We start from the raw sequence: 24,930 nt of genomic DNA, 5'->3' as shown, positions 1-24,930 counted from the left end.
TGCAGTTGGAGGCAGATGCCATTCTCCCTGTTTTACTGACGAAACCCCTGAGTTTGACGGAAGCAGGAATAGGAGACACAATATCTCTTGTTATCCAGCAGGAGCAAGAAAAATAAGGCAGCTCATGGGGAAGAGAAAGAACAGCAGGGAGAAATCGTGAGAGGGCCCCAGAATGAAAGGAAATACCAGGGTGAAGAATTTCCCAAGGATCCAAGTGGCACAATGGTGGTGCTGTCAAGTCTGCCCATAGATGGCGCTGTCCACAGGCATCTGGGGCACCCTTGTGTATAATGAAGAACACCAGAGCCAGAGTTAAGTCCAGGCCAGAGTCTCAGACCTCAGGTGGTGAGAATGCATCTGACCTTGTGACTGTAGGCGGCATTAGAATCCCACTGAGCTGACCTCTTTCCGCATTAGTGAATGTCTTTCTTTCTTTTCTCTTCTTTCTTTCTTTCTTTCTTTCTTTCTTTCTTTCTTTCTTCCTTTCTTTCTTTCTTTCTTTCTTTCTTTCTTTCTTTCTTTCTTTCTTTCTCTTCCTTCCTTCCCTCCTTCCTCCTCCTCCTCCTCCTCCTTCTCTCTCTCTCTCTCTCTCTCTTAGGGTTTTCAATTTTTCTTTTTAAATCTGATTGCGTGTATGTGTATGAGTGTCTGCCTTGGTGCATGCCACCCTCAGAGGTCAGTAGAGGGCACCAGATGCTCAGAAACTTGAGCCCCTCTGTGGGTGCTGGTAACCAGGGCCGGACCCTCTGCAGGAATGAGTGCTCTTAACCACTGTGCCATCTCTCCAGCCCCGAGATGGTTTCTTTCTCGCGCCCTGCTATCAGGTTGATAAGCGTGGAAACACACTGCCTTTCCTCAGGTCTCCAAGGAGGTGAACGAGATGACAGTGAAAATCCCCTACCAGTGTTTCATAAACGGACAGTTTGTGGATGCCGAGGATGGAGAGACCTACGCCACAGTCAACCCTGCAGACGGAACTGTGAGTGACCACAGCCGTGGTGAGCGCGACTCTAGCTCTCGGTCCCCAAGCTCCCCGTTCAAACCCATGCCACGCGTGACTCCTGCCCACTCAGCTCTGACTCTGGCTATCGTGTACTGCAGTAGACTTTTTTTTTTACTTCAGTAGACTGTTTGTGATGAATTTAGATTCCTGTGCCCATGCACAGCAGATCCCTCTGCGCAGAGCTCCACGGGGAGTGGGGATACTTCAGACTCATGGCTAAGCCTCCCTGAGGAAGGATTGTACAGTTGTCCTAAATGTGTTTCCAGAATGAGATGACACGTGCGATGGACCAAGATTAGGTTCTGTTTCCATGTTCAAAGCATCTCCTTTCTATCCCCCATTTTTTTCTCAAGATGGATTAGTTTTTTGTCATAGAATTTTCTCATTTGATAACTCATACTCTACTTTTACTATTAATAGAATGTTGCGGGAAATATTAAAAACAAAACAAAATGCCAACTCCCCGCTATGGTGCCAGACCATGCTCCCACACTCCTGCCACTGCTACGGACTCTCTAACCGGTCTTCGCATTCCCAGAGCTAGCCCCTCCTACCCCTCCCCACACACATCTGGCTCACTTTTCCCACGAGCCACTAGTTCCCTCTCTGTCACAATCCCCTGGAACCGGAGGTCCCAACTCTAGTAGCCAACTAGATCTGCCCGCCATCCTTGCGGTTAGATAACACAATATACAGTAACCCGGTAAAGTGCACCTCTTAATCTTAATTAGTTAGGCAATTAGATTTATGTATATTATAGACACAATTACAAGATGCCAATACAGTAATTCAGAGCCAATGAAAGGTGATAAAACCTTATTTAACCTTATGAAATCACACAGGAAAACCACCTGAAGCCATCCTAGTTCTTCTCTGTCCGCCTAGCGCAGCCGGCAGGAGCCTTCTCCCCACAACTCCTAGCTCCACCCCCTATTTCCCCCGTCCAATCACAGACCTCTCTGTACTGATGCAACTGGACAGGAAAATTCCTGCAACACTAGAGTATTAATTCCAAGCGCCACATTGGTAGATCCCCCGGTGACCTATTTCTGCTTGTCTTGAAACAGACAATATGCCGAGTGTCCTACGCTTCTTTAGCGGACGTTGACAGGGCAGTAGCCGCAGCCAAGGATGCCTTTGAGAACGGCGAATGGGGACGGATGAACGCCAGAGACAGAGGAAGACTCATGTACAGGTGTGCTTGCTGGAGAAACAGCCACGTTGCCTTTGGAAATGGGTTAATATTGTCAAGACTTTAAAATTCTCATAAAACATTCTATCTTGAACGCGCCCGTGGGAGACAGCCATGTCTTTCACTATTCGAGTCACATAAAATCCCACACACAAGTTCCTGATGTCTAGACACCGCTTGTATCAGTCAGAGGTCGCCAAGGACTGTGTAAGATTCGGGGGAGAGTGTGGGGCTCCCACAGTGAATAAGGACCCTGGCAGGGCTGGTAGCAGAGGAAGCGGGTGCTCCTCCCAGGTCTGGAGGGCTGAAGGCAAGACCCACAGCTGTGGGTGAGACTCTAGAGTCCTCTGTGGATGCAGAAGAACACTGACAGTGGCCTTGGGAGGAGAGCAACCATGAGTGACCCAGGGATTTAACCCACGGACCACGCCCTTCACCCTCTTCATAAGTCTCTTGACATGCCCCTCAGTCACCAGGTAATATGGGCTATAAAGGTCCTCCTCCAAGGTCACGGACCAAAGTTAGAGATTTGACAGAGAGGTTTACACGGGGACAGCCCATCCCTGTTTTCAAAGACAAGAAAGAAAGAAAGAAAGAAAGAAAGAAAGAAAGAAAGAAAGAAAGAAAGAAAGAAAGAAAGAAAGAAAGAAAGAAAGAAAGAAAGGAAGGAAGGAAGGAAGGAAGGAAGGAAGGAAGGAAGGAAGGAAGGAAGGAAAGAAAGAAAGAAAGAAAGAAAGAAAGAAAGAAAGAAAGAAAGAAAGAAAGAAAGAAAGAAAGAAAGGGCTAGGCGGTGGTGGCTCACGCCTGTAATCCCAGCACTTGGGAGGCAGAGGCAGGCGGATCTCTGAGTCCAAGGCCAGCCTGGTCTACAGAGTGAGTTCCAGGACAGCCAGGGCTACACAGAGAAACCCTGTCTCGAAAATAAAAACCAAATCCAAAAAACCAAAAAAAAAAAAAAAAAAAAAAAAAAAAAAGGAAGGAAGGAAGGGAGAGGAGTGGAATGCTAAGGTCCTAGAAGAATATTATAAATGAGTTAAATGTTCCAGAAGTCATTAATTTCAACAACTCCTCTTGGTTTCTACTTACCTACAGTTCACCATTTCACCTGAATTGACTAATTCCTCAGAGTGACATCTATGAGAATCATGGGGTGGGGCAGCTGTCAGATCATGTCAAGCCCAACTCTTGAATATCCCAAAGGAACCACTCTAGGGATGATGGGTCAGGGACGGAGGAAGGGAGGAGCAGAGGGAGAGGGAGGGAACACGGGAGAGGGAGCATAAGAGATATTTTTATTCTTCATGCCATCCTACAGACCCCATTCCCCTTCCTAAGGAGTCTGGGCACCAGGGTGACCACTGTAGACTTTGTGATTCATTCCACACACTGTCAGTTCTGAAAACATTTCTGTATCACTCGGAAAGCCACACGTGTTCACCGGCGGTGTGGCTCAGGTCCCAACCCCTCCCTGTGTATTAACAAATTACTCCGTTATTCAGGTTCCTCTGACCCACGACCTCCCGCCTGTGACCACCACAGCTCAGCTACTGCCCCGCTTCTTGTGCATGCAGGAGCAAATGGCACATGCTGGGGACATAGTTGTCTTCTCCCTGTAACTGTATGGCTGGCTGGTTGTAGCTCAGTGGTAGAGCACTCCCCTAGCATGCGTGAGGTCCTGGGTTCAAGCCAAAGCACTGCAGAAACTGTAACAACTTCCTAGAATAAAACCATTTATACAATGATTTATTTTATACCTGTCTTCCTAGACCGTGATCTGCACAGGGATCCTCTGGACTAGTCTCTGGATTCTTTAGTCCTGGGTTGGTACCTGATACAGGGCTACTGATCCAGCTGGGCTGGGCTGCATCAGTGCGTGCTAACTGGTTGTTTTTCACTGACTACACAGACTGGCCGACCTAATGGAAGAAAACCAAGAGGAGCTGGCGACCATAGAGGCGCTGGATTCCGGGGCTGTCTACACCCTGGCCCTGAAGACGCATATCGGAATGTCTGTGCAGACATTCAGATACTTCGCGGGCTGGTGCGACAAAATCCAGGTAAGCCAGGAAGCCCCTCCTTCTTACTGGAAATGGCTGCAAGCTCACAAATTTGCAGCAGGTTTGGCCTGGGATCTGAGATGGCAGCTTACTTCCTGTCCTAAGGAGAGGAGCCGCCCGAGATTCCCACACGGCAGAAAAGCAGGCCGCCTGCTGCGCGCCTCCTTTCAACGGTTTTCCAGAGTGTGCACAACTCTGGAAATAGTTTTTCACTTTATTTTTGAGGCAGGTTCCCTCTTGTCTGCTCACCACAGTGTGTGCCAGGCTATGTGGCCCCAAAAGCTTCGAGGAGATTCTTTGGTCTCCGCCTACCGTTTCTGGCATGCTGCGGTTGCAGATGTAAACTGTCACATCTGGATTGTGTGTGACTTCCAGGGATTCAATTCAGGCTGCCGGTCAGGACTGCATGGCACGCGCTTTTACCCCTGAATCACCGCTGGCCTGGGCCCCGCCCACTGAGCCATCTCCTTGGACACCCTGAGCCTTTTTCTAGCAGCGTGAGCCTATTCTCAAGGGTGGAGCCTCACGGCTCACATATTTTTCATCAGGCCCCGCCTCCACAGTGGAGGTTGAGCCTCCAATGCGTGAATTATAGGTGTACATTAAGGCTGTGATCACATGGGCTGCAGATATGGCTCAGTGCCTAAGAACACTGGCTGCTTTTCTAGGGAACCTGGGTTCAATTCCCAGCACCCACAAGCAGATCACAGCTGTCTGTAACTCCATTTCTTTGGGATCTGACACCCTCACACAGACACACAGGCAAGCAGAACACCAACACACATGAAATAACTACAATAATAATAATAATAAATACTGTGATCATGGTTAGAGCAACCATGGGTAGCAAACAGATAGCTGTTACCCTTATTCTGGGTAAGGACACAGGCATAAGGAGAGACCTTCCCTGTGTCACAGCAAGGGAACCAGAGAGCCAGGCTAGAATTCATGAGTTCTGACTCTCAGGGCTAGCGACAGTCTCTGCACCTTGTCCTGTCTTCTGAGGATCTCCAGCATATTGGGCTGGGATGCAGCCCTCTTGGTAAGAGGACTTGTCTAACTAACAAGCATGCAGCCCAGGCACCAGATACTATGTGTCGCAGTGTGTCTGAATCCCAGTGCTCGGGAGATGAGCGCGGAAGGAGCGAAAGTGCAAGGTCACCAGCAGCTGTGTGACTTTAAGGCCAGCCCGCAAACCACAAAAACAACAGAGAATTATAATCGTCTAAGAACCTGAGATCATGGCAGGGGTGGGGTTGTGATCTGAGCATGAAGAAGACAAACCACTTTAAGTGGCTGAAGGAGACTGTAAGGGAAAAACTTGATAAGGACGTGCATGCGATAAATATCTAATTTCCCTCCAACATGTGTGATGGTGTGATGAGAACGAAAGCCACTCTGGTCTTCATGTAACAGGAAATGCGTGTGTGTATATGTATGTGTGTGTGTGTGTGTGTGTGTGTGTGAGAGAGAGAGAGAGAGAGAGAGAGAGAGAGAGAGAGAGAGAGAGAATGAATGTGTGTGTATCTCTGCTTCTGTATGTCTGTGTGTCAGTGTGTGGGTATCTGTGTGTATCTCTGTATCTGTGTATGTCTTTGTGTCTGTGTGTGTGTGTCTGTATCTGTATGCATCTGTGTGTCTGTGTGTCAGTGTGTATGTATCTGTGTGTGTCTTTGTGTCTGTGTCGTGTGTCTGTGTGTCTGTGTGTCAGTGTGTATGTATGTTTGTGTATCTCTGTATCTGTATGTGTCTGTGTGTCTGTATGTCAGTGTGAGTCTCTTTGTGTGTGTGTGTATCTCTGTATCTGTATGTGTCTTTGTGTCAATGTGCATGTGTGTTTGATGGGTGGTGGGTGTCTCTTCCTCAGCTGCTTCTCTACCCTCTTTCTTTGAGACAGCGTCTCTTGCCGACCTGTAGCCCGTGGATTTGGTTAGACTGTCTGTCCTGAGAGCTCCTGGAATCTGCGTGTCCTGTCTTTCCAGTGCTGGCATCCCACATCTGCCATCGCATGCAGCTCTAGACGTGGGTGCTGGGGACCTGGACTCAGCTCTCCTCGCTTGCACAGCAAGCACATTACTGAGCATGTCTTCTCCCCAGCCCCATAGAAGCAGCTCTCCATTCTAGTGCAGGGATTTATTTCTTATACATTGAACACCGCCTTTTTATATTAGCTGAGACAAAAGGAGAGGGGAAAAAAGCATATTATCTGTGATTAAACTTAGTATTTCAATTAGTAAACTATCAATCTTTGTCAGTGTTCTGAGTGATGTGGGTCAATCAAAGAAAGGTCACTCAAGAATACAGTGAGACTCTGTGACAGCAGGGAGGTATAGCCTTGATAAACCGAACCTTAAACAGCCATGCAGAAGCATGGTTATTGATTATTTATTGCTCGAAGATACGATGAAGGACAGCTATTTCATTTACCCATTATTCAAATACCCATATTTCTAGGGTAGGCATTATCTACCCTAGATGCAGGGATTCTACTAGAATTCCACTACAAACTTTTTCTTTCCTTTAGGGCTCTACAATTCCAATCAACCAGGCCCGACCAAATTACAACCTGACCTTCACCAAGAAGGAGCCACTCGGGTAGGACGGGGTGGGTGGAGATGGGAGTCGGGGGTGGGGAGCCTCTGAATGACCTGGATGTTGTGCCGCTGTGAGGAAACCAAGCTCAGGAGCCTTCTCCCCACAGTGCCTGCGCCATTATCATCCCCTGGAACTACCCACTGATGATGCTGGCCTGGAAGAGCGCAGCTTGCCTGGCAGCAGGCAACACCCTGGTACTCAAGCCTGCGCAGGTGAGCGTGGTCAGCGGCAGAGGGCATACATATGCTTATAAACAGCATACCTTCAAGCTCGCCACAGCTCACATACAACTCTTCATACATTTCTGCTGAGTTCCGATCTGTGCAGCGGGGAAAGCACGTGTATGTGTAGAGGTCAGAGGACCTCCGCCAGGAGTTGTGAGATCTGGGAATCAAACACGGGTCATTGGGTTTGGTGCCAAGAGCTTTGTCTGCCGAGCCATCTTGCTGGCCCCATTCACATTACATTCCCCTCAGATCTTGTAAAGACATGGAAGATGAGGGAGAAGCCCCTAAAATAACTTAGTAGTTATGACAACCTTTGTCATGCTCTATGGGGTGCATAACCTTTGAGGACATGGCTGCAACACTGCCATCCTCAAATGTGTTGGGCCACGTGCACAGATATGCAGGGATCCTGGAGGGTAGGGCTGAACACACCTGAAAGCAAGCATGCAGGCATGGGGGGGGGGGAAGTGCTTAAAACACAGTGGGCACTTTTCAGACTCGTCTATTAGTGCTAGAGTGCTCTCTGTTTGAGACAGGGTCTCCTGCAGCCCAGGCTGTCCTTGAACTTGCCATGTAGCCAAAGCTGACGGGGAACATCGGATCCTCTTGCTGTCATGGTCCAAGGACGATGATTACAGGCAAAGACCACGCCCAGCTTCAGGATAGGTTTAAAGTGTTATTCTATCCATAGTGGCTTCACTGCGGGGCACACATAAATAACACACTCTGTGGACCAGCCCCCTCTCCAACTACAGCATTGTGACAGACTGAACACACCGCTACGATAGGCTCCTTGCCTCTCACCCAGGCTCTCCCGACTGCCCTTGTCCAGGCCCTGTGGTGTAGCAGGAGCTCTTTCCTGTGTGTGCTATAATCCGTTGTGTGGGTTCTATGTCAAGTCTTTCAGCTGGTTGTCCCTTTTATGAAGGTTGTTTGAGTTACTAGTAAAGTCCGTGACTCCACATAGCCAGCCCTGTCAACCACACACAGGGAAGCTTCCCGAGCAGGTGAGCAACCGTCCGGATCTAAATGAATCACGGGTGCTTTACTGTGTATTGGTCAGTAGAAAGAGACGCTCAGATCCTGCCTTCTGTTCCTCACTGGATCTTCCTGCATATTCCGCTGTTATGGATCGCATGGAAAAGCACTCCTTTACATACTCAGCATCAGTGTGAGGAAAGATGCGCAGCTGCAGAGGGGGCAAAAGAAACGCAGTAAAGACTTTAGTATCTGAGATACCAGGGTACACTATGTACCTGGAACAACTTGGACTGTTCGGGTAACTTTGCTGTGGGTCTAACATTATCTTAAAATTCAAAACAAAACACAACAAGGAAGCAATGTAACGTACAAACAAAACGAGCTCTCAGGGGCTGACAGAAATGGCTCATTAGGTCTCAAAACCCACATCAAGAGCCAGCCATAGATTCATGAGCCTGTAACCCCCAAACTGGTGGTGACGTGGGTGGATCTGACAAGGATTCTGAGAGCTTGCTGGTCCACCGGCTTAGCTGAAATGGCAACTGCTGATTCAGTGAGAGACCTTGTCTCGATGCAATATGGCGGACAGCAACTGAATCAAGCTCTGGTCTCCGAGTCTGAGCGCATCCAGGCTCATTCATGGGCAGGCACCTCGAATATGCACCCGGTACCCACAAATGAGTGCCCTTGTAGTCACAAAGAAGCAGGGCCCTGGTAAGGACTGTGATCACTGTATTCTTTTCCAGGTCACACCCTTGACAGCTCTGAAGTTTGCAGAGCTGACCGTGAAAGCTGGCTTTCCAAAGGGTGTAATCAATATTGTCCCAGGCTCAGGTAAGCCCTCAAGGGTGGGGCAGGGGGGGGGGGCAGCCCCTGTTCTGGCTGCTCAGTGGCTTAAGGAGCTAAGTGCTATTTCCCACTGCAGTCTAAGTCCCAAATGAACCACATAAAATACAGTTCACCAAGCATAAATATACTTACTGTATAATAAAAGACAAAGATTGGAAATCTAGTGTGTGGGGAGGCAAAAGAAGGGTGGGGGTTGGATAGCATTGTAAAACCGCCCTAAGTGTAGGCCATTTTGTTTTATTTATTTATTTATTTATTTATTTATTTATTTATTCGATATATTTTTATTTACCTTTCAATTGATTTCCCCTTTTCTGGCTCCCCACTCCCTGAAAGTCCCATAAGCCCTCTTCCCTCCCCTTATTCCCCCATCTACCCCTTCTCACTTCCCTGTTCTGGTATTCCCCTATACTGCTGCACTCAGTCTTTCCAGAACCAGGGGCCACTCCTCCATTCTTCTTGAACATCATTTAATATGTGGATTATGTCTTAGGTATTCCAAGTTTCTAGGCTAACATCCACTTATCAGTGAGTACATACCATGATTGATCTTTTGAGACTGGGTTGCCTCACTTAGTATAAAGTTCTCCAGCTCTATCCATTTGTCTAAGACATTTTGTTTTCAATAAGCATAACAACAAGACTTATATCATTAATAAGGGGGAGGTGCTGACAGTCATATTGAGGATATTGTTTTAATCCATTTGTAATCAATGCAGAAAATGTAAAGTGTGGGTTTGACTTTAAGTTTAGAAACCCAGTTCAGCAAACACAAACTCGCCCTCCCCAAAAGATCATGTTTTGTTGCCCCCCTAATTAATTCTACAGGGGGAGTCGCAGGACAGTGTCTCTCTCAACACCCCGACATCCGCAAGCTTGGTTTCACTGGATCCACCTCGGTGGGCAAACAGATCATGAAAAGGTACTGGCTTGCTGTAGGGAGTCCTTCAGCCTTGGAATTCAACAGAGCATTCTGGAACACGGAAAAGCAAGGCTGGAGATACGGCTCAGTTGGCAGAGGGCACGCCTAGCACAGGGCACGCCTAGCACTCGCACAGCCCTGGGTTTGATTCCAGAAGCTGCAGAGAACAGATGTGGTGGGGTGGCCCCACCCTGTGATTTCTGCACTCCAGAGGTAGAGAGTCAGAAGTTAAGGTCATTCCAACAAAACAAGTTGAAAGGCTACCTGGACTACATGAGACCCTGTCTCAAACTTGTTAAGTGTTTACACACACACACATACACACACACACACACACATACACACACACAAGCCAAAACAAACAAGAGAAAGCCACATCAAAGGGAGGAGCTGGCTGTCACTCATGAGCATGGAGATACATAAACAGAAAAGCTGTCCAAGGCCCACAGTGAGCTCAGGGCCACGGGCTGGAGACAGAGCTCTGCGGTCGGGTGCTTATCTGGCAAATCCAAACACAGGCAACCAGCATGAAGGTAAAAGAAGTGGCAGGTTAGACCCCAAACAATAGCATTTCATCAAAGAGATAAAAAACAATGTCCACCGAGATGTGGGGGATTTTGTGGGCTAGTTTTAATTCTTTCTACCATTCTATCCATTCTGAGAGTGCTTCTGAGGGCTGGGACTGACCTTTTCAAGGTTTATGACGATCACCTCTCAAACTGCAAAACAAAACCACAACGTAATAAAAGGAGCAAATAACAGGCTGGCTCTTGCTCTGCAGACCTTCATATATCTGAATTCTTTTCTTTTAAACCTACTTATGTACTCCCCCCTCTTACTATAACTGTCTGCACATACACCTGCATGCAGAAGAGGGCGTCAAGTCGTTAGCCACCGTGTGGCTGCTGGGAACTGAACTCAGGACCTCTGGAAGAGCAGCCAATGCTCTTAACCGCCGAGCCATCTCATTGGCCCTGGCATAACTTAAAGGTGAATTCCCCTCGAGAATCCTCACCCTTTGACCACAGAAAGTTTTTGAGCATTACAGAAAACCTCTAAAATAAACAAAGGGAGCCAAAAAAGCACGTGAACAGTGTCACACTTAGCACCCAGCCTTAGCACTGGACCGTCATTTTCCTGTCTCTTTCCTCTGACTGCCCCTACCCTCTTTGAGATATAGTTTCTCCTTTCTCCGGCTTCTATGTTTCGAATGCTGGAATTACACGCCCTGCCACGCCCTCATAAATGTCGGTCGTAACATTTCTGAAGTTCAGTTGGGTTTTGCATGCTGAGTGGTAACTTATGGTTAGGGGAGGGAATGGTGGTGAGGGGAAAGGGGGTGGGAGAGGGGAGAGTGGTGAGGGTGAGGGGCTGGGGGAGTGGAGGGGAGAAGGGGTAAGGGGAGGAAGGGGAGAGGGGAGGGAGAAAGGGGAGGGTGGGAGAGGGGATAGTGGTGAGCAGGAAGGGAGGAGGGGAGGGGATATGATGAGGGGGAGGGGTGAGTAAGCTATAGGGGGAAGAGGAGGGGTAGTGGGGGGAGAGGGTGGGGGAGGGGAATAGATGGAGAGGGGGCAATGGTGAGGGGGAAGGGGGGAAAGAGTAGGAGAAGAGGGTGGGGGTAGTGGTGAGGAGGGAGGGAGTAGGGAAAGGATAAAGGGAGGAGGGAGGAAGGAGACCCCCAACCCCTTTCCTCTTTGTTTTCCTCTAGCTGTGCTGTGAGCAACCTGAAGAAAGTTTCCCTTGAGCTTGGTGGCAAATCCCCACTGATAATATTCAGTGACTGTGACCTAGACAAGGCCGTACGGATGGTGAGTGGGCCAAAGCCAGGCCGTAGGTGCCTACCGCTAAAACACATCTCATGTCCTTCCTGGGAGGGCTTCAGATGGGATCTAGAATAGCTAGCCATAAGTAAAAGCCATCCTTCAATGTGTCCTAAGGATGCTTAGCTTTAAAAAACAGCATTTTACAAAGCTCCCTTCTATCTGCAAGTGTGAGACTCTGCCGAGCCTTAACTTACTGGGGGACCCCACCCCGCACCCCAACTGAACAATGCGGAGCCAGGGATCAATGCAAAAGCAACAGGGATTTTATCGTTCCGGCATGCTGGGGTCGCCCTGCACATGAAGGGAGAGAGAGTGAACGACCTGCACAGCCCGGTTGGCCAGTTTTTATACAGTTTTCAGAGCAGTAGCCATTAGGCACAATGTGATTGGCAGAACAGTGTGACTTTAAACTGATTGGTCCTTAGGGAATTTGATAGCGAGGCCCTCCCTTGTCTGTAGGTGGCCAATGGTCATAGAATGGGTGCTGGGGGGGGGCTCCCCTACCCACAGGTGGCCGATGGTTGGTCCCCCCCACGGGGGGTGGGTGGGGAAGGTCTGAGGGCTGTAATTAGCCCCTCCCTTCCAGAGGGGAGGGGTGCCTATGTGCTCTGTGACCTTTCTCTTCCAGGAGGGGAGGGATCTGCTGGAATTTTCCAAAGTTCCTGACCAGACCTCTTCACTAGCATCATGCCTACCTCATCCTTCTTATCTACTCTAGAAACTGGGCTTTCGTTAGATTGTCTAAACAGAGCCAGCAAAGGGTTTGCCTCCATGCCTGACAGCCTGAGTTCCAGTCCCAGCACCACAAGGTGGAAGGAAAAGTTACCTCCCGCAAGTTGTCTTCTGACCTACACACACACGCACACGCACACGCACACGCACACGCACACATGCATGCACTCGCGCACGTGCACGCACACACGCATACACACACTCATTATAGCACCTGCCCTCCGAAAATTAATATGAAAAAAAATTTTGGGGGGGTTTTTTGGATTTGTTTTTTTTTTTGAGACAGGGTTTCTCTGTATAGCCCTGGCTGTCTTGGAAGTCACTCTGTAGACCAGGCTGGCCTCAAACTCAGAAATCTGCCTGCCTCTGCCTCCCAGAGTGCTGGTATTACAGGCGTGCGCCACCACCGCCCAGCTAACATGAACATTTTTTAAAGATAAAAATGAAAAGCAGTTAGCAGGGCTTCCCTATGCATGCATGGAACTCAGGGTTTGATTCCCAGCACCACATAAATGAGGAACCTCCCAGCACTTAGAGGCCGGAGGATCAGAAGTTCAAAGTTCTGCATATGCTGTCTGTAAGTCTTGCCTTGAAGTCAAGCTGCCCTGAGCTAGACACTGTCTCAAAACAACCAATCAATCATCAATTAATCAATCAAACAAACAACCAAGAGTAGTTGCCAGCTGAGTTTAGTGGCACATACCTAAAGTACTAATTACTCAAGGAGCTGAGGCAGGAGGATTATCTGAGCCTAGACGTTCAGAACCAGGACAGACAACACAATACTCCATCCCTTTAAAGCCACAGTACTTGGCAACCATCAGTTTCCTGGTTTCTGCTTAATATATCATCAGAGATGGTGCCACGTGAGGAGGCACAGGGTTCCCTACTAATGTTGCACCCCAAGGGATTTATGCTATTTCAAAGTGAGGGAACATGGACCCAACCTCTACAGGATCCACTCTCTTTTGTGCCAATTATTTATTAAAGACGTTCTTTTTATGGGAAGAGGTCATGAGGGAAGCTTTTTTATATCTGTGAAGCACACGTGTGTGTGCGTGTGTACACATCTGTGTCTGTGTGCACACATGTGCATGCTTGTGCAGAGGCCAGAGGACACTGGGTGCCCTGCTCTATCAGACTATACCTTTTTGGTTTAAAATGAGATCTTCCACTGAACCTGGAGCTCAGTTGGAAGCTGGCAAGCCCCGAGTCATCCCCCGGTCTCCACTCTCACCCCAGCACTGGGGTTACAAGCATGTATTGCTTCAATGTGAGGACTGAGGATTCAAACCCTGGTTCCCGTGCTTGTGCAGTTCTCACACAACACACTGAGCCATCCTGCCAGTGCCTGGATTTCTAACAGTCTTAACAGGAAACATGATGTCTAAACACTACAGTTACATTTGTAGAAGAAAGCTATGTGTGAAGGTCTGGGCCTGGATTGTCAGTACGGAGGAGGCTGGCTGATGCAGGATTTTGAGTTTAAGGGCAGCCTGGGCTACCTGTCTCTCTCTCTCTCTCTCTCTCTCTCTCTCTCTCTCTCTCTCTCTCTCTCTTTTTCTCTCTCTCTCTTTCTCTTTCTTTATTTTGTGGTGCAATAAAATTATTGCACCAAATTATTTTAGGAATACCCTCATTGTCACACAGTTTTTTGTTTTTTTGTTTTGTTTTTTTGTATTTGGTTTGTTTTGAGACAGGATTTCTCTGTGTAGCCCTAGCTGTCCTGGAACTCACTCTGTAGACCAGGCTGGCCTCAAACTCAGAAATCCGCCTGCCTCTGCCTCACAGAGTGCTAGGATTACAGGCGTGTGCCACCACCGCCCGGCTGTCACACAATTTAAAATAAGTGCTCAGAAGCACAAACTGGGAAATGTCAAGACAAGTATCTCCTGGAATTTCTAACAATCAACAGGACTGACTTCTCTGTTATCTGTGACCATTGGATAATGACATGTGGGGCCAGGGAAGATGGTAGACTAAGAACCAGCTCAGGGAGCATTTGTATTCCCAGCACACAGGTAAGAATCCAGATAGGGCAGTGTGCACCTGGAGTGCCACCCAGCACTGGCACACAGGAGGGGCCCTGGAGTTCATGAGCCAGCAGGTCTAACTGAACAGTGTAAGAGCTAACGTGTCTCAATAAATAAAATTATGAAAGGAAGGAAGGAAGGAAGGAAGGAAGAGGTGAAAAAAGAGAGAGACAGAGAGAAAGAGAAAGAGAGAAAGAAAGAAAGAAAGAAAGAAAGAAAGAAAGAAAGAAAGAAGGAAAGAAAGAGAGAGAGAGAGAGAAAGAAAGAGAAAGAAAGACCCAGAGAGCCACTGAGGAAAACCTCTGTTGGTTTCTACACACACCCACACACGCGTGCACACACTTGAATGTGCGCCCACATAAAGTCCCACCCCTTTTGTGGAACTGGATCACAGGATTGATGTGCAGTGCTGACGCTGCCTTCTCTTCTGCCACTGCAGGGCATGGGAGCAGTGTTTTTCAATAAAGGAGAGAACTGCATTGCTGCGGGGCGGCTGTTTGTGGAAGAGGCCATCCACGATGAATTCGTGACCAGAGTGGTAAGGCAGCTTCAGGTTTGCTGCGAGAGCTCCAGGAGCAGCTCTTCCTGGAAAAGCTTCCTGACCTTTCAGATGTGAGACAGCAATATCGGTGTCGCGATAGTTGAGCTGGCTGGGGTGCAGGTGGCTCAGTTATTGGATGAGTTTGAGTGTAAACACTCTCTAGCACACACACACACACAGAGACAGACACAAACTAACACACAGAAGGAGAGGTATCCGCTCTTCATGAGGATAACACAGTTATGCAGAGGCAGGCTTCACTTCACAGTATAGTCATATAGAGGCTTATAGGATCTGATGAAATTACCAAAACTGAGACCAGAAATTTCAAGCGCTTGTCATGCCCATCCAGTACAAGTGTTTTACACACAGGCCATTTTTCACCCATTCATTGTATTCCTTTTAAAAATAAAACTTATTTTATGAATGGGATCTTGCTATGCAGCCTTGGTTTGCTATGTAAACCAGGTTATCCTCGAACTCGGAGATCTGCCTGCCTCTGCCTCCCAATTACTGGGATAACAGACATGCACCACCTCACAAACTAAGGTAGGTGTGTGTGTGTGTGTGTGTGTGTGTGTGTACACCTTGAAGGTCAAGTGAGCATCTGATGTAGGTATTAGGAACCAAACTCAGGTTCTCCGTAATAGTATGCATTCTTATCCTCTGATCCATCTCGCCAGCCCCTCAACAGCTATTTATTGAGCACCAAGCAATACCAGACACTGTGCTGGGTGTTACTAATGCACAACACAGGCAGGCAGATATGGTCCCTCTCCTGCAGAGCATCTCTCTGGCACAGGATTCCGTGCAAGACACGGAAGAGATTAGAAGCAGACCTATATTCGAATTTACAGGGTCATAGTGGTTCCCATTCTTCTTACTGGACTGGAGTAACTGTCAGAAAATGTAGACAGGAGTTGAAGACAAAGACGATAAGAACCAAGTGCGGATCTGCCAGTGTGGAACGGAGTGACCACTTCTCACCAGAACATTCCATCCTGGGGTTACAGGCCAGGTCAGCCCTGGGCACATAGTGAATTCTCAGCCAGCCTGGGTTATGTGATACCCCTGAGAGATCTCCCAAGGAGCTCTACCACATTTTAAAAAGGGGAAAACACTGTAAACTCTTTTGTTATTAAGAGCCTTAAGGTGCCATGCCAATGAAAACTCCAGGATGTCAGTTTGCTTTTAATGGGTTATCATTCAGGATAGCACATAACACTTAAGAACTTGGCCTTTAAAGCCACAGTAGAGTGACTGTATATGGCCATACAGGCCACTTAACCCCTTCAAGGCCTCAGTTTTTCCTTCTGTAAGATGGAAATATTGAAGACCTACTTCCAGTGCAGCTGCGAAGAACCAATAACCACACATCTGTCAACTGCTTAGTGTAACGCGTATCATGCGCAGGGGCTCGGCCCTGTGCTTTTCCGACTAACAGCGGGCACTTTTTGTGAGCTGCATACTTTCTGTACAGGTGGAAGAGATTAAAAAGATGAAAATCGGAGATCCCCTGGACAGATCTACGGACCACGGGCCCCAAAACCACAAAGCCCACTTGGAAAAGCTGCTGCAGTACTGTGAGACTGGGGTGAAGGAGGGGGCCACACTAGTGTATGGAGGAAGACAGGTGCAGAGGCCAGGTAAGAGTCCCTCTGGGGGAGCGCCTGTCTGATGGCTCACACCCCACCCCAGAGCCAGAATGGATGGATGACCATCACTGTTTCAGACAACTTGTTTCAGAGCCATTCCTGCACCAGAGTGGGGTGTGTACGTGTGTGGCTATATGTGTGTGTCTTAGCTAGGGTTTTACTGCTGTGAACAGACACCATGTCCAAGGCAACTCTTCTAAGGACAACATTTAATTGGGGCTGGCTTACAGGTTCAGAGGTTCAGTCCATCATCATCAAGTCGGGAGCATGGCAGAGTCCAGGCAGGCACGGTGCAGGAGGAGCTGAGAGTTCTACATCTTCATCTGAAGGCAGCTAGAATACTCACTTCCACACAGCTAGGATGAGGGTCTTAAAGCCCAGGCCCACAGTGACACGCCTACCCCAATAAGACCACACCTATTCTAACAGGGCCACACCTTCTAATAGTGCTACTCTCTGGGCCCAGCATGTACAACCATCAGTGTGTAAAAGCAGGTGCCCACAGAAACCAGGTCCATCATGCCCCTCTGGAGCGGTGGTTTCTGGGAGCTGGGAGTCACCAGATTCGAGGGCTCGGAGCCCAACTTGAATCCTCCACCAGAGTGGTCCACACTCTTAACCAGTCATGTCTCCAAACCAAATTGTATTTATAACATGACAAAAAAAAATTATCTTTATATCCTGCTTGGCCACTTTTAAGCTGGGGGAACAGTGGCAAGCCTGTTATTCTAAGCCTCGGTTTCTTTCCTGTGTTGAATGGAAAGGGGAAGGACCACGTGGGTGGGCCAAGCCCCTGCCTGTCCACAGAACAGGTGTGAGGGTGTTATCAGGCACTGGTGGTCACCTTGAGTCTTGTCACTCTGACATTCAACTCTCAGCCAGCCAAGCCCTCTGCTGTCAAGGCAGGTCGGATGTTATCATTTCCCAAAGCAGAGACAATTACTTTTTTTTTTTTTAAACTTATTACATGTAAGTACACTGTAGCTGTCTTTAGACACTCCAGAAGAGGAAGTCATATCTTGCTACTGATGGTTGTGAGCCACCATGTGGTTGCTGGGATTTGAACTCAGGACCTTCATTCAGAAGAAGTGCTCTCAACCCGCTGAGGCATCTCTCCAGCCCGACAACTATTGTCCTGACTGTTAACATGTACTGGCTCCTTGTTCTAAATATTGGTAACTGCAAAGAAAATAAAAGTATTTATCCTGTGTTTTCCTGGATGAACTAAACTTCCAGAAGACTGAGTAGTGATACAAGGGACATTTCTACATAAGAATTCTTGGAAGAAAAAAAAAATAGAGAAGAAAATGTACCATTTTGCATTTTTCTGACAGATGACATCATTGGTTCAGGAAGAAAACTGTGGTCCGTGAAGGCTGGTGTTAGATCAGGGTATTGGGAACTGAGAGATGGATCAGGGATTCCAGGCCCTGGCTGCTCTTGCAGAAGACACAGTTTGGTTTCCAGTACCCACATGGTGGCTCACAATGGTAACTCCAGCTCCAGTACTTACCTTCTTCCGGTCTCCATGGACACCAAACAAGCCCATGTTGTGCATGCATGCACGCATACATACATACATATATACACACACACAGAGGCAAACACATAAAATTATTTTACAAAAGATTTACCATGTCTTATTTTTATGTGTGTGGGTGTTTGACCTGTATGTATCCCTGTGCAGCGTACGCATGCTCAGTGCCTATGAGTCAGAGGAAGGTCTGGATCATCTGCAACCGAGGTTCCAGATGGTTGTGAGACACCATGTGAGTGCTGGGAATCGAACCCCTGTCTTCTTCCAGAAGAAAAAGTGCTCTGAACCACTGAACTCTCTCTCCAGGCCCCAATTATTTTAATTATTTTGATGTCTACACTGTACAGAGAAACAAGTGTCACCACAACAAAGCATCGGCACGTTAGGAATGCTAAGATGATGTATGGTCTTCCCAGGCAGGGTGGAAGAAGACAGCTGCACCTCCAGCACTTGGGAGGCTGTGGCAGGAGGGAGGTTCAAGACCAGCCTGGGCTACAGAGCAAGTTCTAGAAAACCTTGTCTCAACAAAACCGAGGGGTGGGGCAGGAGGAAAAAATATTAAAGTAAAAGATGTGAGAAATTCAACTATCAATTGCACCTGTAGCTTTCTTTCCGTCTTCAAATCAGAAAGGGTAACGATCAAACAACAGAGAGAGGGTGTGTATCAATTTCGTGAGAGGTAATCAATCACGACTGTGGTTATGTTTTTAAAATACCTTTTCTCTTGGCTCACTTGTTCTGAAATGCTTGGGAGGGAGAACTGGAGTCTGGGTCTTGCCTGAAGACGTGTCAGCAGAGGAAATATCAAGTCCGTGCTGGTCACATAGGAATATTTATTTTATTAAGTACAATCTCTACGTTTACAGGTTTTAAGTTTTCACAGTCAAGCCATTGAAAAAACCAGGCAACCAGGAAGGCCAACGTTGGATGGCAACACCGCTCTCTTCTTGAGGGTGGGACTGGCATCACCTAAGGAACTATGGATGGTGACGATCTATTTCACCTGGAATTGACGTGCCTGTTTTTCCCCACAGGCTTCTTCATGGAACCCACTGTGTTCACAGGCGTGGAAGATCACATGTACCTTGCCAAAGAGGAATCCTTCGGGCCTATCATGGTCATTTCTAAATTCCAAAATGGGTGTGTTCCTTAGGCATATGGTGTAATTTGGGTTTCAGCCAGATAACTCCCCTGCCTCTGCCTTGTGCTGGACATACAGCATGTGACCAATGAACATGCCCCACCCTAAGAATACGCCAGTTGCTTAAATGATTAGGAGCCTCTGGGGGCCGGGGAGATGGCTCAGTGGGTAGTTTACTGTATCCTGAGGGCAGATCCTTGGCACCTAAAAACACTAGGTGTGGTGGCGAGATACATTGTGAACTCAAGGTCTGGGGATGCAGGAACAGGAGAGTCATCACGGCATGCTGGCTAGCCAATCCAGACTAGACTGGTGAACTCCAGCTTCAGAGAGACCCTGACAGACTGACAGGTGGGACCTGGAAAGGGTTTAGGGGAGGCACTCGAGAGCTTTGATCCTGCAGCACTCTGAAGAGAGGGGTATATACAGAGACATGCTCTGAAAACCAGAGAGGAAACTCACAAACTATCCTCAAAAACATGACGACCCTGGTCACACTGAAAAGAGGCACTACAGGGCTATGTGAAGAGTGAGATTAAAGTATCTCCTGCAGCTTTCAGTGCAGGCCTAGAGTACTAAACTCAGGAAGTGGAGGTGCCAGAGTTTTCCTGTTTTAACATGCGGAAAAACCTTCGAGCAAAGTAATTTTGTTTTCCTGTGCTTTTAATGGTGGTTTCTGCTTCTGGACACATCTTACAGGGACATCGATGGGGTGTTGCAACGAGCAAATAACACTGAATATGGCTTGGCCTCGGGGGTCTTCACGAGAGACATCCACAAAGCCATGTACGTGAGTGACAAGCTAGATGCCGGAACGGTCTTCATCAACACCTACAACAAGACGGACGTGGCAGCCCCGTTTGGTGGAGTGAAGCAGTCTGGCTTTGGAAAAGACTTAGGTATGCGTGGTTTTACTGTGCTCCTGTGCATCCATCCATGTGACAATCACACAAAAACACAGTCTCATGAAGGGCATCTCCTACACAGCACTTTACAAAGGACACTGAAAAACTTAACCAATGAATTCAGTTAAAGACAGCAACAAGTATTTGTGTGCGTGGTAAGTGTGCCGTGGCATACATGTGGTGCTTAGGGGACAGCTGTCGGAGTCTGTTCTCTCCTGTCACCACGTGAGATTAAAGTCAGGTCATGGGACTTGCCTTTACCCACTCAGCCATCTCACAGGTAAAATCTTTTAGCTATACTGTGTTTGGCTTTTGAGATCTGGTTTTGAGCATGAAGCTGGCTTAGTTTTGTGGGATTCAGTGAAAGCAAGGAGACAATTTTGGGAGATAAGTAGCTTCAGAAGTTGGTCCTGTCTCTGAGCTGAGTCTTGCAGAGTCACTGAGACAGGAAGGGCCTATCAGGCCTCTTGGATCAGATACATACACCACCAACATCCCTGACTGTCAGCCATCGCCCTAACACCTCAAGCCCACTTTGGACACTGAAGCTGTGCTGGGCCCTACTCCTGGTACTGAACCTGCTGAGCACAAGGTGTTCCCACCAGACAGGTCTCAGGAACACATTTGTTCAGATCAGGAAATCACAGCTCAGACTGGCTGGGTGAGCTGCCCAGATGGACAGACAGACACTGGCAGAGAAGTCAAAGCCAGGCAGACCGACCGCAGAGCCCACCTCCTCCTCTGTATAGTCCTCCAGTAGTAGGTGTTAAAACACATGTAAGATGTGAGGGCATGACGTGGTGGCCCGCCCCCTGCAATCCAGCGCTTAAGAAGCGAGACTGGCCGAACAGCCAATGGGATGAGGCCAGTCTGGGCTACGTGAGCCTCAAACTACTCTGAAATAGAAAACATTTGATTTGTTGAAATTTATCTGCAAATTTGGCCCATTTGGGATTATTAGACTCTCTTTCCTAATGATTTTCCACAAGTGTAGTTACAGGGATTAAAAAGCATTTATTTGTATCCCTGGATCTAAAACACAGTTGAAAGCAACCATTTCTGCTTGTTCCCAGACAGTGTAACTGACAAAGGCTTGTTTTACTCTAAGACACTACAGTTCCCCAGACCAAGTTTGTCATCTCCTCAATTCAGTGTAGTCTCAATCTTGACTCTCTCTCAGATTAGTTACCTAGGAGCTTAAAAGACACAGATATTTGATCTGATTGCTGTGGAGTAGGCTGGGAACAAGAGTTCGAAATTCTGCCTGGGTAACTCGGAGGGGCCACATTTGGCAGTCTTCTATCATATCCGTTAGTTTCCCGTGATGCTTCGCCCTAAGCCTACCCCTTGGCCTTGTGTCTCTACCCAGCAATGTAAGCTGCACTTCCTTTCTCTTTGCAGTAAGTTGAAAGTGAACCATTGATTCTTCCTTGTAATCAATGCTGCTTGGTTTAATGTAAGGCAACAGATAGCAACCTGAGCACAGGATTGAAAAATGGAGACACAGGTAGAATTCGTCAAAAAGGGAAACAGGATGAAGGTTAGGCACTGAGAGGGCTTGGTAGGCTCCCGAAGTCGGTACCATGCATCATGGTCTATGGTCCCCAAACATCTGCACTGGGAGAGGATAGTTAGGGACGGCTGGTATCAGGGCTTCACCCACCTCAAGTCAGCAAGGCCCTGGGGATGATCTGGGTGAGCCCGAGCTGCAGATCTCGTCTCTGTGCTACTGGTTCTGCCTCTCTCCCCAGGAGAGGAGGCCCTGAATGAATACCTGAAAATCAAAACAGTGACACTCGAATATTAGAGAAACCCATCAGGAAACCTTCGACGGACAGCCCGCTTCTCAACTCTTCCCAAGCTGAGGACCCCGACAGTGCCGAGGAAGGAGGGACCACCTGGAAGCCACAAAGTAGACACAAGGACCAAGAGGAGGGTTGTATGACTTGTGTGAGCATTTACCTGACTGAGGGCCTCAAAAAATTCCATTACACTTTTTATCACCAAATGGCCTACCTCTGTTTAACAACACTGTGGGCGCTGTCTGTTCTTCTAAAGTATCAAAGCTGCCTCCCTCCCAGGAATGTCTATGCTCTTCAGGTCATCCATCTTGAACATGCTGACCTCACTCACAGGCATCCTTACGAGTCCTGGGTCTCAATCCCCAAGCCGTACGTACTGAACCCCGATAACCCTCTCTTTAGCTGTGAGTTCCAACAACCGTGTATCCTACAGAGAACGTAATGCCTGTCCTCTTCCCTTCTCATATGAGAAGGAAGAGCGGTCTTTGTGCCTTTGACTGTTTTGTGACTCACTGTGACAGACGGGCAGCTCCTGAGCCATTCTTCCACATCTACCTACTTGGTACAAAGTACTGTCAAGTTCAGAGGACACCCAATTATCCACATCATCTTTGATCCTGTAGTTTCAATCCTAGCAAACAGCTGTCATGGTCAATCCTGGTCATATTATACCAGCTTACTGTGTGAGTTGGGGCAAAACTACCCAACTTGTCTACGTTCTGGCCTCCTTGTGTGTTAAACAGGGGTAGCAGTGCCTTTCTCAGAAGCCTCATTACAAGGATTCTGTGCATTAAGAAAAGCCCCAGGATTGTGCGTCATAATTCATGTAAATATTCAATTAAATATAAATATTTCTTTCCATCACTACTCTAGAAGTATGGCTATAAATTAACTGGCGAGATGAGTGAACTACCCAGGCAGCTCCTTAGTCGATGAGGTGAACTGATGGATCAATGAACGTCCTACACTTCTCAATCATCAAGGCTGGGACCACTCTTCCCCCCCCCCCCCCATTCTTCTTACATGGTGCATAATACAGCAAGATGCTGCCAACTGCCATGCAATGAAAAACGGTGCTAGGCAGTGGCTCATGCCTGAGACACCAGGCTGAGGCAGGGTCCTTACTGTGACCCGAGGTCAACCTGGGCGATGCAGACAGGGTGAGGCAAGCCTGGGTCACACCAAGAGACCCTCTATCAAAAACAGAAAAAAACAACATTTAAAACAAGTCAGGGGCCAGGCGGTGGTGGCGCACGCCTGTAATCCCAGCACTCTGGGAGGCAGAGGCAGGCGGATTTCTGAGTTCGAGGCCAGCCTGGTCTACAGAGTGAGTTCAAGGACAGCCAGGGCGATACAGAGAAACCCTGTCTCGGAAAAACCAAAAAAAAAAAAAAAAAAAAAAAAAAAAAAGCAAACAAATAAAACAAGTCAGGGTCACCAGGAAAAAGGTCACCTTGTCCCTGGATGCGTCCTTGACTTTTCCCGGGATGTGCTGCTTCTCACTATCGGCTGGCTCTGCTGCTCACTGGCTGTGTGATGTCAGAGGAGTCAGTGACCTCAGGTCCCCATTTGTCACATGTCAGATGATCGTACGCTCCACAACTCACTTGCTATAGTGGTGGGATGCCCCTCCCCAGGAGCTGCATCGTACTTCAGGACTGGCCACCAATCCTGTGTGGCGCCCACAAAGTTTTCCACTGTGACCCAAGTTCGATTATCACCACGGACATGCAGAGAGGCACAGGGGAATCCCTGAGCACAGAAGTCCATTGATGTCTAATGATAACTAGGGAGGTAGGTGGACCCAGAATAATGAAGGGGTTGGGCTGGAGAGCTTCAGAGGCAGTACTCAGGGCATAGGACCTGGGAACCCAGGACGCCAAGGTATGGTGAGTTAAATGCAATGGAAGTGCCTGCCCACCAACAAGGAAATGTACTCTGCCACAGGACAGGGTCAAAGCAGTGTGTGGAGGGCCACTTAAGACAGCAATGCCTGCTCTCTCTGTGCTCGGTCTCTGTCTCCCCCCTCCCAACTCTCACACCTCGTGAGTGTATCTGTGACGTCTGAGATATGCCACCCTAACACACACTACAGTCTTTCTGCACTTCTGGCTAGAAAGGCTCATCACACCCCTTTCCCCAAACCACAAGTGGACATGAATGGTGGCAAGTCCACAGATAAGAATCTGCCAGAAACATTGTTTGCTCCGAACCGTGAATAAGGAATCAACCGATGTTAGGCCCAAGGATTTTACTGACACAAAGCTCAAAGAAAAGAGTTTATTGACACTATATATTCCAAGTAAGGCCCTGTGCCAGGCACGGAGGGCCTCACGCAGAGCAGTGGATACACAGCAACACACTGCACTACAACAGTACACGGCAGTACACAAGCTGGTTATAATTACCATATTGTAACATAATTAAACACACAAATAATTCATTTAGCATGACAATTTTTCATACAAGATATTTAAACCCTGTTTTCTGATTCACTTTCTAGACTGCAAACTACTCAGGAGACTTTTTAAAAAGCCTAACTCCCATACAGCAATACACAAAAATATGAAGCTTACAATTTGAAAAAGGTTTGCATGTTGTGAGGATTGGAAACACTAACTGGGTTCAACAATTTACATACATACATACAGAGTATATACATACATTGGCCAATAAAAGACTCAGTGAGAACCAGCCAGTCTTCTCTGAGGATGACAGACACACAAAAGCCCTGGCTCACACCCACTAGTGCCCTCCCATATCTTCTGGTTGCCTTGATATGCGATATCTGGCTTTCATCTCTGTCTCTGCTTTCACTGACTTGTGAGAGACCACTGTGTACTTAGGACATACACTGTTTCAGGTTCAAAGTGTCTAACCTGGGCTTTCTAGACTTTAAATTACCTTTCTTCAAGTTCTGCTTTATTGTTTCTGG

General features: G+C 47.8%; 1 protein-coding gene across 1 annotated transcript in view; it reads left to right on the top strand.

Moving 5' to 3' along the window:
• Window positions 1–22,814, top strand: part of Aldh1l2 (aldehyde dehydrogenase 1 family member L2) — a 47,017-nt gene extending 24,203 nt beyond the window's left edge. The window contains exons 11-23 of the mRNA XM_052165059.1: window positions 860–979; window positions 2,071–2,198; window positions 4,102–4,252; window positions 6,777–6,847; window positions 6,954–7,059; window positions 8,802–8,889; window positions 9,733–9,826; window positions 11,535–11,634; window positions 14,854–14,952; window positions 16,436–16,601; window positions 19,182–19,287; window positions 19,988–20,187; window positions 21,945–22,814. Of these exons, the coding sequence (XP_052021019.1) occupies window positions 860–979; window positions 2,071–2,198; window positions 4,102–4,252; window positions 6,777–6,847; window positions 6,954–7,059; window positions 8,802–8,889; window positions 9,733–9,826; window positions 11,535–11,634; window positions 14,854–14,952; window positions 16,436–16,601; window positions 19,182–19,287; window positions 19,988–20,187; window positions 21,945–22,000 (1,485 nt within the window). The 3' untranslated portion in view covers window positions 22,001–22,814. The remainder of the gene's footprint in view (window positions 1–859; window positions 980–2,070; window positions 2,199–4,101; window positions 4,253–6,776; window positions 6,848–6,953; window positions 7,060–8,801; window positions 8,890–9,732; window positions 9,827–11,534; window positions 11,635–14,853; window positions 14,953–16,435; window positions 16,602–19,181; window positions 19,288–19,987; window positions 20,188–21,944) is intronic.
• Window positions 22,815–24,930: the final 2,116 nt, after the last annotated feature.

The sequence above is a fragment of the Apodemus sylvaticus genome, chromosome 20 (assembly GCF_947179515.1).
Source record: "Apodemus sylvaticus chromosome 20, mApoSyl1.1, whole genome shotgun sequence".
Taxonomy (NCBI): domain Eukaryota; kingdom Metazoa; phylum Chordata; class Mammalia; order Rodentia; family Muridae; genus Apodemus; species Apodemus sylvaticus.
Note: the sequence above shows the minus strand (reverse complement) of the source record. Positions and strands in the feature narration are given on the sequence as shown.